At 38.8% G+C, this 14,359-nt stretch overlaps 1 protein-coding gene across 3 annotated transcripts in view; it reads left to right on the top strand.

Moving 5' to 3' along the window:
- Positions 1-14,359, top strand: part of ap2b1 (adaptor related protein complex 2 subunit beta 1) — a 283,798-nt gene that overhangs the window by 104,452 nt on the left and 164,987 nt on the right. For all 3 annotated transcript variants that reach the window (XM_073053794.1, XM_073053796.1, XM_073053795.1), the window contains exons 13-14: positions 8,279-8,538; positions 12,459-12,657. In XM_073053794.1, coding sequence (XP_072909895.1) covers positions 8,279-8,538; positions 12,459-12,657 — 459 coding nt within the window. The remainder of the gene's footprint in view (positions 1-8,278; positions 8,539-12,458; positions 12,658-14,359) is intronic.

Genomic DNA, 14,359 nt, shown 5'->3' with positions numbered 1-14,359 from the left:
TAGCATAAGGGGTTTAGATGGGGTGGAGTTTGTTAGGTGTGTTCAGGATGGTTTCCTGATGCAATATGTGGATAAGCCAATGGGAGGAGAGGCTGGAGTTAATCTGGTATTGGGAAATGAACGTGATTAGCTATCATATCTCTCGGTGGGAGAGCATTTTGGAGGTAGTGACCACAGCTCTATCTCCTTCACTATAGTGCTGGAGAGGGATAGGAGCAGACAATTTGGGAAAACATTTAATTGGGGTGGGGGAAATTTGATGCTATTAGGCAGGAACTTGGGAGCAGATGTTCTCTAGGAAATACACAGCAGAAATGTGACAAATGTTCAGGGAACATTGCATTCAGTTCTTCATAGGTATGTTCCATTGAGGCAAGAAAGGAGTTAAAGAACCATGGTGTACAAAGTATGTAGAAAATCTTGTTAAGAAGAAATGAAAAGTTTACGAAAGACTCAAGAAACTAGGTACTGTTAGAGCTCTAGAAAATTACAAGGTTACTAGGAAGGAGCTTAAGAATGGAATTAGGAGAGCCAGAAAGGGCCATGAGAAGACCTTGGTGAGCAGGATTAAGGAAAACCCCTAGGCATTTTACAAGTATGTGAAGAGCAAGAGGATGAGCCATATAAGAACAGCACCAGTCAGGTGCAATAATGGAAACGTGCATGGAGTCAGAAGAGGTAGCAGAGATACTTAATGAATACTTTGCTTCAGTATTCACCAGGGAAAAAGACCTTGGCATTTGTGGGGATGACTTACAGTGGACTGAAACGCTTGAGCATATAGTCATTAAGAAAGAGGATGTGCTGGAGCTTTTGAAAAGCTTTGTTAGATAAGTCACCGATACTGGATGAGATATACCCCACACTACTGTGGGAAGCAAGGAAGGAGATTGCTGAGCTTCTTGCGATGATCTTTGCATCATCAATAGGGACAGGAGAAGTACTGGAGGGTTGCAAATGTTGTTCCCTTGTTCAAGAAAGGGAGTAGAGGTAACCCAGGAAATTATAGACCAGTGAGTTTGACTTCAGTGGTGGGCAAGTTGTTGGAGAAGATCCTGAGAGGCAGGATTTATGAGCATTTGGAGAGACATAATCTGATTAGGGATAGTTAGCACGGCTTTGTCAAGGGTAAGTCATGCCTTACGAGCCTGATTGAATTCTTTGAGGAAGTAATAAAGCACATTGATGAAGGTAGAGTAGTGGATGTAGTGTGTATGGATTTCAGTAAGGCATTTGATAAGGAGACCTTGCTTTGTGGATCCAGAATTAGCTTGCTCACAGAAGGGTGGTTGTAGATGATTTGTATTCTGCATGGAGGTTGATGACCAATGGTGTTCCGCAGGGATCTGTTCTGGGACCCCTCCTCTTTGTGATTTCTATAAATGACCTGGATGAAGAGGTAGGAGGGTGGGTTAGTAAGTTTGTTGATGACTCAAAGGTTGGGGGTGTTGATTGTCTGGAGGGTTGTCAGAGGTTACAGCAGGACATTGATAGGATGCAGAGCTGTGCTGAAAAATGGCATGTGGAGTTCAACCCTGATAAGTGTGAAGTGGTTCATTTTGTGGTCCAATTTGAAGGCAGTATGATATAAATGGTAAGACTCTTGGCAGTGTGGAGGATCTGAGAGATCTTGGGGTCTGTGTCAATAGGACACTCGAAGCTGCTGCACAGGTTGACAGTGTTGTTAAGAAGGTGTATGGTGTGTTGACCTTCATCAACCATGGGATTGAGCTCAAGAGCCATGAGGTAATGTTACAACTATATAAAACCTTGGTCAAACCCACTTGGAGTACTGTGTTCAGTTCTGGTCACCTCACTACAGGAAGGATGTGGATACTATAGTGAGAGTGCAGAGAAGATTTACAAAATGTTTCCTGGATTGGAGGGTGTACCTTATGAGAATAGGTTGAGTGTACTTGGCCTTTTCTCCTTGAAGTGACGGAGGATAAGAGGTGACCTGATAGAGGTGTATAAGATGATTAGGGGCATTGATTGTGTGGATAGCCAGAGGCTTTTTCCCAGGCTGAAATGGCTAATATTAGGGGGCATAGTTTTAAGGTGCTTGGAAATAGGTACTGAGGGGGTGTCGGGTAAGTTTTTCCACACAGAGAGTGCTGGGTGCATGGAATGCACTGCCAGTGATGGTGGTGGAGGCAGATACAATGGAGTCTTCTAAGAGCTTCTTAGATAGGTACACGGAGCTTAGAAAACTAGAGGGCTATGCGCTAGGGAAATTCTAGGCAGTATCTAGAGTAGGTTACATGGTCGGCACAACATTATGGGCCAAAGGGCCTGATATGTGCTGTAAATTTTTCATTGATTCTAACGTATTTCTTTGTGTTTACTGTGAATGCACAAGAGAAAATGAATTTCAGGGTAGTATGTGGTCACATTTACGTACTTTGATAGATTTACTTTGGACTTTGAATTTTGACATCTTCTGATCCTATGTTACTTCTTCCTAAGGATATGATATCATTTTTTACCAACAGAGCCACAACATCCATTTACTCTTTTCCGTAGATGCTGCCTGGCCTGCTGGGTTCCTCCAGCATTTTCTGTGTGTTGCTTAGATTTCCAGCATCTGCAGGTTTTCTCTTGTTTGTGATTGGACTTTTTGAGAGGATGTCTGTCCTTGGATGTAAGCTCCCAGCTGCGATGTTATTTCAACTGCAAATCTGTAATGCCCACAACGTCATACCTGCTAATTTCTAGCTGCACTATAAGCTCAGCCACATTATTTCGTATTTTTATTTTTATTGTCACTGAGACTGGACCTGAAGCTCTTACTGTGTGTTCCTATCCTGTTTATTGTGTAGCAGAATGAATCTTGAGAGCCTTATCTCACCTTTGTACAAGAAAAACTTCTCCAAACTTCTCCAAACTTCTCCAAACTTCTCCCTACTCCAAATCCGAATCCTGTTTATTACCACTGATGTACATTGTAATTTTTTTTTGTCTTATGACAGCAATACAGTGCAGAACATAAAAAGGTTGCATAAGAAATGTTAAAAAAATAAATAAGTAGTGCAAATAAAATGGTGAGGTTGTGTTCATGGGTTCGTGGACTGTTTTTAAAAAAAATGCGGTGGTGAAGAAGGGGAAGAAGCTGTTCCGAAAACATTAAGTGTGTGTCTTCAGATACCTTCTAACTGCTGGTAATAATGAGAAGAGGGCACATCCTGGATGGCAAAGATCCTTCATGATGGATGCCACCTTCTTGGGGCATCACCTTTTGAAGATGTCAGTGGTCCGGAGTTAGAGTCCATGATGTAGCTGGGTTCAATTTTTTTTCTGATCCTGTGCAGTGGTACCTCCATATCAGAAACCTTCCATGGTACATCTGTAGAAATTTGCTGTAGTCTTTGCTGACATAACAAATTTCCTAACATTTAATGAAAACTGGCTACCGATGTACCTTCTTCAGTGCATCAATATAAATCGTCAGAGATGTTGATATCTATCTGAACCTGAAGTTTCCATTGCTGACCCCTCGATGAGAACTAGAGTGTGTTCTCCTGCCTTTCCCTCTCTGAATTCTACAATTAACTCTTACTACATTGAGTGCAAAGTTGTTGTTGCGACACCGCTCAACCAGCCAATTACCCCACTCCCATACAGCTCCTGAAGCTATACTTTCTAGAATTCCCCTCAATGGGGAAGCAACCTCTCAGCATCTACCTTATTAAGTTCCCTCAGAATCATGTATATTTTAACTGTATAACCACTTAGTTGCAGGTTCCAAATATGTTTAACCAAGCAGGAAAAGAGCCCCCAGACTTGATCCTATGATTGCATGGAGGAATTTTGATAGTAAATTAGGCTCAGATATAATTTGTAGACTCTATTATTTGAATGCTAAGTCATTGCAGGAGATCTCCAACCCATAGCATATTCTTCCTGTTATATGTAAGAAATTGCAGGTGCTTCCTTTGTCCCTGGCAGTGGAATGCATCAGTAGCAGAGATCGTGGCATCAAGGGGTGTTCTGCACAGGAGTGGAGGTATAAGAGTTGGATTGATGCAGGGAGTAGAACATTTAATTGTAAAGGGAACACAGGCATTTCTGCAGTCAGGAATGGGACTCTGGGATAGAATATTGCTTTTTTGGTTCTAAACTCAAGTATGCCTTGGAGCATCTACACACCATCATAGGGGAAAGGGTGAACAGCAAAAGTTTTTAAAATTGGGATGAAATCATGCAAGTTGAGTTAGGAAGTAAGTTAAAAATAGGAATTGAAAGTTAGTAATCTTAGATTACTGCAGTGCCACATGCAAGTCAGAACAGAAACAGAAGGTAAAAAAAATGGCTAAAAGAATGCTATAAAGGTGAGATTCAGTTTCCTAGGAAAATGGAACTTGTACTGGTGTTGGTGAGATCAGTGCAACTTATACAGGCTGCATGGGCAGGATTGCAAGTGTTGTCTTTGGGGGAGTGTTTGGCAATGCTGTTGGGGAGAGTTCAAACTAAAATGTTGAGGATAAGAAGACAGAGGAAGGGGAGTAAAAGGGAGAAAGAAATATAATGCCCAGAGAAATCAAGGGTAAAAAACAAATGGGTTTACAGTAAAAAATAATGCTAATTAGACTAGTAATGTTAAAAAGACAAGCCTAAAGCATTCTCGTCTTGATGCTTGGCACATAGGTGAATTAATCACATGAATAGATGTTTGATATAATTGGGATTATGGAGAATGTGACTATAGGGGAACGAAGGATGGGATCTGAAAATCCAGAGCTATTCAATATTTAGGAAGGATTGGCTGAAAGTAAAAGGAGGTGAGGTAATGTTGCTAGTTAAGGAAGTTGTTATCCATGTGATCTTCAAATATATACCCATTCCAATCCACTGTCAATAGAATATGCTCCTCTCCCTTATACCTTCACATAGTTTCCCTAAATTATTTTCAAGGTCCTTCTATCAGAATTGACCATGTTACTCTCCATTTTAATGAAGAGTTCTACCATATAAAGGTTATGAAGTCTCAGCAAGATTACTAATTAATCAATTCTCACTACTCAACACCCAGCCTCGGAATGCCTGCTCCCTTGTTGGTTTATCAAAGTTCAGAAAATACTGCCATATACTCTGTAGGAATTTCTCCTCCTCAGTATTGTTGTTGATTTTGTTATCTATGTGTGGATTAATGTCACTCATTATTACAACTATACCGTATTGCACGTGTCACTAGTCTCGTACTGAATTCCTTTCCCAATATTGTCACTAATGTTTGGGAGTCTGTGTACAACTCCTACCAGCAGTTTCTGTCCTTAGCTATTTCTTTTTCATTGATACAAATTCCACATCATTCAAGCTAATATCCTTCTTCACTGTTTCATTAATCCAGCATTTTGAGTGTGTTGCTTAGATTTCCAGCATCTGTAGATTTTTCTCTTGTTTAGCATTAATCTCCTTTAATTCTGATCTTCACAAAGAAACTCTCAGAAATATTAGGCAGCCTAGGGTCTTAGGGGTGGGAGGAAGAGCAACTGAAGAAAATCAGTATTAATAGGAAAATGATATTAATTAAATTGAAGGCATATAAATCCCCAGGACCCAATAGTTTATATCCCAGAGTACTTAAGGTCATTATGGCTATATTGGTGGTCAATTTCCAATTTTCTATGGACTCTGGATTAATCCTATAAATTGGAGAGTGGTGAAGTAACCCCAATATTTAAAACAAAAAGGGAAATAAAAAAAGCAGAATCTTAGGCTGCAAATGAGGCACAATTGCTTGAGTTCTTTATTAAGGAATAATAGTAGAGCATTTAAAGACTGTACAGGATCATTTCAATGCAGCATGGATTTACAAAAGAAGTATCATGCTTGACAAATATATTTGATATTTTGATGATATAATAAGTGTCGAGTGGTGTATGTAGTTGTGTATTTGGACTTTCAGGAAGGTATCCAAAAGCACCTATGCAACAGATTAGTGAGAAAAAAATAAATAAATTTGTGGGTAATGGATCCAACACTGGCTGGTATACTGGAGACTGGAGTAACAAACTGGAGCCATGCGCTGGGCAGTGACCTGTGGAGTAGCAGAAGAATAAATGTTTCATTCAATGACTTTGAGGTTTGAGACTTTTATATTCTGTGCTTTCTGCTCATTTGTGCCATTTGCACAATTTGTTCTTTTTCTTGGTTGTTTGATGTTTTCTTTGAACGGGTTCCATAGGGTGTTTCTTTGTTTCGTGGCTGTCTGTGGGAAGTCAAATTTCAGGATTACATACTGCATACATATATTGATAATAAATGTACTTTGAATTTTTTGGACTACAGCTGCTCACAATGTGTATTAATGATTTTGATAAAGGAATTGGGTGCAATATCTCTAAATTTGTGTGTGACACAAAGTTATGTTGCAGTGTAAGGGGAGTGCAGAAAGGTCCAGTGTTATTTGGACAAATTGAGTAAGTTGGCAGATGTGGTTATATTGTGGATAAGTGAGGTTTATCACTTGGTGTTAAAAATCGGAAGATAAATTATTCCTTGAATGGCGATAAATTGGGAATGTGCAACAATAACTGGGTGTTCTTGTATATCAGTAAAAATCAAATGCAGTGGGCATTAAGAAATATAAATGATATGTAGCCTTCATTGCCAGCATTCTTGAGCATAGGAACAAGAGTGCCTTGCTGTTCTGGTGAGATTATACTTTGAATATTACTTGTTTTATTCTTTTCTGAAAATGGATGTTCTTGCTATGGAAGGAGTGCACCAAACTGGTTCCAGGAATGATGGGTTGGTCATTTGAAGCAATATTTGGAAGATTTGCTGGAGTTTAGAAGAATTAAAAAGCATCTCATTTAAACTTACAAATTCATGGCGTTATTGATGCAAGAGCGTGGTGAAGCCCAGAAATACAGGTCACAGCCTAAAGATTTGGGATTAACCACTTAAGACAGAGTAAAAAGAAATGTCTTCTCTGAGTGGTGAACTCATTGAGTTCTTCACCATAAATGCAATTGAAGCCAAATCAATTAATAAGCTTAAACAATTAGATCAAGTTCTAATAGCTAATGAGATCAAGGGATATGAGAAGAAAGCAAAAGCAGGGTGCTGAGTTTGGATAATTCAGGCAGGTTCAAAGAACTGATTGGTCAACTATATTTTCTGTTTTTCTTTGTTTTATGCCATCCCCTTAGTACCAGGAGTAAACTTGGTGAACTCATCTGATAAGCCTTCAGTGTAAGCATATTCCTCCCTAGAGAAGAACCTGAGAGCATATTATCCAATTTAGAAAAACAGCTGTGGTTTACGTAACCACAGGTATCAGGTGTACATAAATAATTTGTAACTTTAAATATGACAGCTTCACCAAAGGATACACCCATCGTTTTGAACCATCATTAAGATTAAGGCCCCCTTTTAAAATGGGAATCCAGCTTGTCCTTGAATGAGTTTACTTAGATTATTTACCAACCAGTTTGATTTTGTGTGTGGACAGTTAGTTTTCTGCTCTCTTCCTCATCTTTGAATGTTTCATCTGATCAGCCTCTCTTATTCCATTGGCTTCAATTTTATGGTAAAAATAACATGTGGTCTTCGCAGTCTTCGGTGCTTTTTAATGTTCAAAATCAGCTTCATTTCTCTTATCTGCTGCCTTGCTTCATTAAAAAAAAACCCAATCAGGTTTGTTAAACACAATTTGCCATGTTGGCTTTCCATTATTAGTCTTCCCTGCATCCATTTAAATGAAGGTTATTCAATTAGCCCAAGATTTTGAACTTTGTAATACATAATTGTTTATGTTGAATGATTAAATGTACGGTATTTCCATTTACAGTTTTAATCTAGTTATGGCAGTGGTTGTTATTTAATTCCAAATTCATTGGTCATCTAGTGTCTTTTCAAACATGTACACAATACACACAACAGCAGCTGTGCCTGACCAAGGCACGAATTTAATCTAATGCTGTTTAAGTAAACAGCTCTTATTTCATGGTGTTTGAACGCTGCATGAGACAGCTAATTCTCTTTGGTCTGCATTACATTTATGCAAGTTGTATATATATTTTATGAAATACCATGCTTGAGGTTCTATGTATAGAAATAACTCGCTGCCCTCTGACTATTTCAGTCTTTGCATTTTATTCCTTCAGTTAATGATGAACCAAGATTTTATAAAACCGTAATCTTGTAGGTGCTTTTAGTGTATAATTACTGTGTTGCTGTTCTAAAGTGATAATGATTCTTTTGCAGAGTACATCTCTGTCACTATAATCCTGCTAACAAAGATGAGATTTACGAATGCCTTTTCTGTTTCTAGGATTCTGATAATCCTGATCTCCGTGACCGTGGGTACATTTATTGGCGTCTACTATCCACAGACCCCGTAGCTGCAAAAGAAGTGGTTCTGTCTGAAAAGCCACTGATCTCAGAGGAGACTGACCTGATCGAACCAACATTACTGGACGAGCTCATCTGCCATATTGGATCACTAGCATCTGTTTATCATAAGCCCCCAAATGCATTCGTAGAGGGCAGCCATGGAATCCATCGCAAGCACTTGCCATTGCAGCTTGGAGGGTTAGTAACAATAAGAACAATGCTATAATAGGCACATTTCATCAGCCCACCACGTCCAAGTACCTTTCTGTAATAATCCTATTTACCAGTCTTCTGTGTTCAGGTGATTTAAATCCTCACTTGTATACTCAGCCTTGAACACACGGTCAGAATGGATGATACTCTATCTGCCTCTGGATGAAAAAAAATCCTCTAAATTTCTCACATTTCACTTTCAATCCCTTGTCTCTAATTTTATAGACCACACTGCTGGGAAAAGATTACTATCCTGTTTAGGCTTCTTATAATATCATATATCACTAACTCTTCTTCCCCCCCTTCCCCACCCACCACCACAACTACCCCCATGTTTTGTTTTCTGCATGGGAAACAACCACAGTCTATCCAGGCTCTCCTCAAAACTTAACACACACCATCCCAAGCAATATCCTGGTGAATCTTCTCTATACCTCCTTCAGTGCAATCATGTCTTTATATTGGTGACCAGAACTGTACGCTGTATTCCAGCTGTGACCTAACCAAAGTTTTATAATGTTGCACCATAACCTCCCAATCTCCTTTCTCTTATCTTCTGTATCAGGCTAATGGAGATAAGTTCCCCAAACACCTTCTTCACCCCTTTATCTATATGTGCTGCCACTTTCAGGGATCCCTGGACTGTTATACTGGAGTTGATCTTTTCCTCAATGCTCGTTAGGGCCTTACAGTTCATTGTGTATGTCCTACCTTTGTTTTGTCCTCCCAAAGTGAATCACCTTGCATCTATCAGATTAAATTCCATCTGCCAGTGCTCAACTGATCAATGTCATGATGAACACATCAACTTTCCTGTCATCTGGAAATCACTGAATTGTAACTACTGCTTTCATATCCAGGTTGTTAATATACATAACAAATAGCAAGGTTAGTATGCAGTGGGGTTAATAATTGACAGCACTGATTCCTGTGATACTCTACTCATTATAAGCTTACAATCACTCCAGAAAGCAATTATCTGCCTCCTGCTCCCTAGTCAAATTTGGATGCATTTTGCCATCTTGTCCTGCATTCAAAATTTAGTTTATTATCACTAACATAACTCATGAAGTTTGTTGTTTTGTGGCCGCAGTACTGTGTAGACAACGAATTACTGTGTTATAATAAATAAACAGTGCAAAAGAGGAATAGCAAGGTAGTGTTCATAGACCATTCAGAAATCTGAGGGTAAGAAGTTGGTCCTAAAAACACTGAGTGTGCACATACAGGCTCCTGTACCACCTCTGTGGTACTAATAAGAAGAGGGCATGTCTTGGATGATGAGGATCCTTAATGATGGATGCCCCCTTATTAAGGTACAGTGCCCTAAATGGTAGGGAGGCTTATGACTGTGATGGAGCTGGCTGAGTCTACAACGTTCTGAAGCTTCTCGTGATCCTGTGCCTTGGAGCCTCTGTACCACTTAGTGATGTAACCAGTCAGAATGTTCGATTGGTAGACTCTACCTCTTTTGGACCAGTCTGCCCATGTGGTACCTTGTCAAAGACCTTACTGAGGACCATGTAGATTACATCAACCTGTGCTTATAAATATATTGTTCTGCTTCTTTAAGAAATCTAGTTAAATTTGTGAGACTGAGTCCCCTAACAAATACGAGCTATCTTTGATTGATCCCTGCCCTTGCAGATATAGATTAATTTTGTTCTTCAGAATATTTTACACTATTTTTGCTATTGCAAATATTAGATTCATATGCCTGCCATTACTAGGCTTAATCCTGATAAATAAGTAAATAATCCTGATAAATAAATCTTAAATAAAGATGGTATATTTGCTGTCAAATAACCTTGTGATTAGTAAAGGTTTTAATATCGGCAGGGCCCCAGCCATCTTCTCTTTTGTATCCCAAGGTAGTATGGGGTAGTTCTCATCAGGAACTGGATATTTATTCACATTTAAGACCACTGATTCTTAAGTCATAGCTCCTTGTTCTCAATAATAGCATGTTCTAGGATTTCCTCTGTCCCTCTGTCCCTCTCTCAATCCTCCAACTACAATGTCACACTCAGTGAATACAGATGAAGAATATTCATTTAAGAACTCACCTTTGTTCTCTCGCCCTCCACACATTGTTCCCAGTGGTTCCCACTCTTTCCCTGTTTACACACTTACCCTTAAAATATGTATGAGTTTCTATTTATTGGAAACTTTGGGCTTGAGCTGTTGGTATAGTATATAACATCTGTAGCTTCATCTCAGCATAATGGATATGGTCTCACAATTTGCTGGGAGTTGTAAACTCTCTGTGCATCTGATAACACTATCCCCCGTTTTGTCAGGAGCAGACAATACAATGGTAATTTCCCAAATATAGAGAGAGGAAGGCACTACCTGGTATCCGAGTGAGAGGACCTCGCAATTGCCAATCCTACAGAAGAGTTTAACTACATTCCTGACAACAAAATAATACAAGAGCTAATTTATATTTGAGAAAATTATTGAAAAGAACTCAAGTACTATAAGATATTAAAGAACAATAAAGTAGTTTAAAGTTAATTCAATTATCTGAAATGTAACACACTTATTCATCCTCCCTTTCCATTGGCATGAATTGTGATCACTGAAACAGGCGTAGGTTCAACAATAGAATATGTGTATTTCTGATTACACTACTCGTATAATCACTGAGGAACTGCTGGAGATTGTTGCTGCCCCATTGGATTCTGTGATCCATTCAGGGTCAGACTGCATTTGGAACAAGAGCAATGAGGATTTCTTGGGAGGATCAGGAGTTGCTAACTTTGCACACTTGTATCTGGAGATAGTAAGCCTTATGTCTGTCAGATAGCAAAATTGCCATTAGCTGACAGAATTGCTGGTGTTTCTCAAAGAACTACAAGTTGGGATTTCATAATTGGTGACTCCAATTAGTTTTGGTTTACAGTAACATTTTGATACTTGATTCTGTATTGCTTCAAGTTCCTCACTGAAGTTCATCAAAGGTTCTAAGTAGTTCAGCAAACAGCCTCTTGTTTTGGTAATTAATGGAAATAATTTTCCTGTTGCTATAGAAATAATTGTTGTTGCCTATTCTTTACATAATCGTTTGCTTATGTTTTGATAAGCAACTGGGACATTGCTTGTTGCCCCAGTGAGTCCTCCTTGCGATTAAATTTTGTCCGTGAAGTAACTTGAAACATTTTTACTATGTTAACTGCATTAAGCAAATACTGTATTCTGTATGTTCATAATATTCAATTATTGCAACTAACATTCAGAGCTAAATATCAGCAGTTGCCTGATCATTTGATTTTTGTTTATTGATGTTTTCATGGTTAACTACAGGTGACTAGCTTATGGTTTTGTTTTGGTGGTCTCCTTCAACTGTTTGGGTTGACAGGGAGGTGAATAAAAGGATTTTAACTATTGCTCAGTGTTTTTGGGAAATTGGATTTTGAAACCATTCAAGGTTTTACTGCTGTGACATAAAATCATGTTGCCTTCTAACATGAGAATGGAAAGCTGATGAGTGACCTTGAGAATTTCCTTCACTTCATTTCTAACACTTGGCTAATTCAATATAATTTTCTCTATTATTATTAAATTCCTCAAAAGTATATATACTGCTCTCTGCAGCTTGTATTACACTGCTAACTTCCGATCATTTTCACCAAAATCACAAAAGGTAAATGCATCGCGCATATATTAGGCTATGACAAGCTGCAGTTACGAAAAGATTGTATTTCTAACAGATAACTAAATTGTCTAAATCTTCTCTCTGAGCATTTTGTGCTGTCAATAGGGTACAGCAGTCAGTAACAGATCTGATATAATCTGTACTGCCACTCATTTCCTATGAGACTTTACATGCTTCTCATCTGATAGGGGATTCAATATGAGAGTGGTCTTTATTTTAAGCTATGTCACTTATTTTCTCCATCCAGAAGTGAGCCGGATAGTCCAGTTGGACCAACTACTACAGCAAACTTGACTTTAGAACAGCAGCCCCAAGTTATTCCATCCCAAGGTGACCTTCTGGGTGATCTCCTGAACCTTGACCTGGGTCCTCCTGTCAATGTACCACAGATGTCTTCAATGCAAATGGGAGCTGTGGATCTTTTGGGAGGTGGATTGGACAGTTTGGTGAGTTATTTCTGATTAATTTTTTTAACTTGTACCTTGCAGAAAACAAACATGTTAAATATTTGATCTGCGATACAAGTACATACTTCAGTAAGGAGATATAAAAGGCTTATTTCAAATGTAGGCAGACAGATAGGATTTTTAGATTTAAGTCAGTATTTTAGGAGCTTGTTTAACATGTGTTAGAAAGTAATTACAGATTGAAACTCTTTAATCTTGGACCTAACCATTGCACAGAAAATTGCTCCTTGATCATCTTCTCCTGTGTAGGAGAACTGTTCTTATTTAAGTATAGAGCTCCCTGTTTCTCATCTGAAAGCTGTCTGTAACCCAAAGTTTCTGAAGTCAGAAACTTTGGTGGCTGGCTTTGCAAAAGTTGTGCAGGTAATTGAATTAGCTACAGAATAGTACAGTTTTTATTTAATTTTAGATTTTTTTGGTTAATTAGTACAGATCAATGCTACAGATTCAAAGCATGTAGGACCACAGGAGGTGCCAAACCATAGATTATCAGACAAGAGAGTTTCAACATGTAATTGAGATACAAGAAATCCAGGTCAGACATGTGTGATTGCCTCTACTGTTACAAGATTAGAGATTTCCAAAACAGCATGTTTCTCTGTTGGAAATTCTGTGTGCAGTTCACGAACCAGGCACCTTAAAAGTGGAATTAATTTTCTTATTTGAATAACAGTTAGAGAGTTATCAGGATAGTGGATAATTGCTATTAAACTGTACAGAAGCTGTTTGAAGAATTACATTGGTTGCCATTTTATAACCCAAAAGGTTTATGCCTTTTATGATCTCTTCACACGCAGTATGCCTTAAATTGGGAATGATTTTTTAAATATATTATTCAAGAAATTTATGGTTTTGCAGGCTGTCAGCATTTAATTACACATCTCTAGTTGCCCTTGAGAAAGGTGGTGGTGGTTTGTGTTCTTGAACTGCTGTAATCCTTGAGGAAGTTAGGATGGCGTGGGCTTGGAGAGCAGCTTCCAGGTGCTGGAGTCCCCAGTGCTTCTGCTGCCCTTGTCCAACTACCTGGTAGGAGTAATAGGTTTGGAAGGTGCTGCAGTGCATCCTAGGGATGGTATGAAGCGCTGCTGCTGTGTGTCAGTGCTGGAGTGAGTGAATGGATGTAGGTGAGGTGCCAATCAAGAAGACTGCTCTGCCCCATACAGTGTTGAGCTTGACTTGTTCTTTTTGTAAATGATAACATGAGCTAAAGTTCCACCTCTGAGGTAAGAGAGAACGGAATTATTCAGTGAATTTGGGCTGTAGCACAGGTAAGATGTAATCAGAATAGTTATAGTATGGGAGGAAGCATTTCAACTCCTCGACTTCATTATCATTTAAAACAGCACAGATCATTCCTGTCTTTTGCATTTTTCCTGAAGCCCTGTGAAAATATCTTTTATCTCAGATTCTTGTCCAGTTCCCTTTGGAAGTCTAGAATTGCATCTAGAATTCAAATTGGCAGCATACTAGTAGAGATTGTAAACCCCTAAAAACTCACTACATCAAAAAATCTTCCCTTTGTGGCACTTTCTGTACCTTTGCCATTCACTGATATTTCACATCCCCTAGTTCGTAACTCTTCCACCAGTAGGAGCACTTTCCTTCCATCCACTCTGTCTACATGCTTCATGACTTTAAATTCCTGAGTCAGATTCTGTCACTGTTCCAAGGAAAACAACCC

The sequence above is a fragment of the Hemitrygon akajei genome, chromosome 8 (assembly GCF_048418815.1).
Source record: "Hemitrygon akajei chromosome 8, sHemAka1.3, whole genome shotgun sequence".
Lineage (NCBI taxonomy): Eukaryota > Metazoa > Chordata > Chondrichthyes > Myliobatiformes > Dasyatidae > Hemitrygon > Hemitrygon akajei.
The sequence above is the reverse complement of the archived record's forward strand: the minus strand, read 5'-3'. Positions and strand labels throughout refer to the sequence as shown.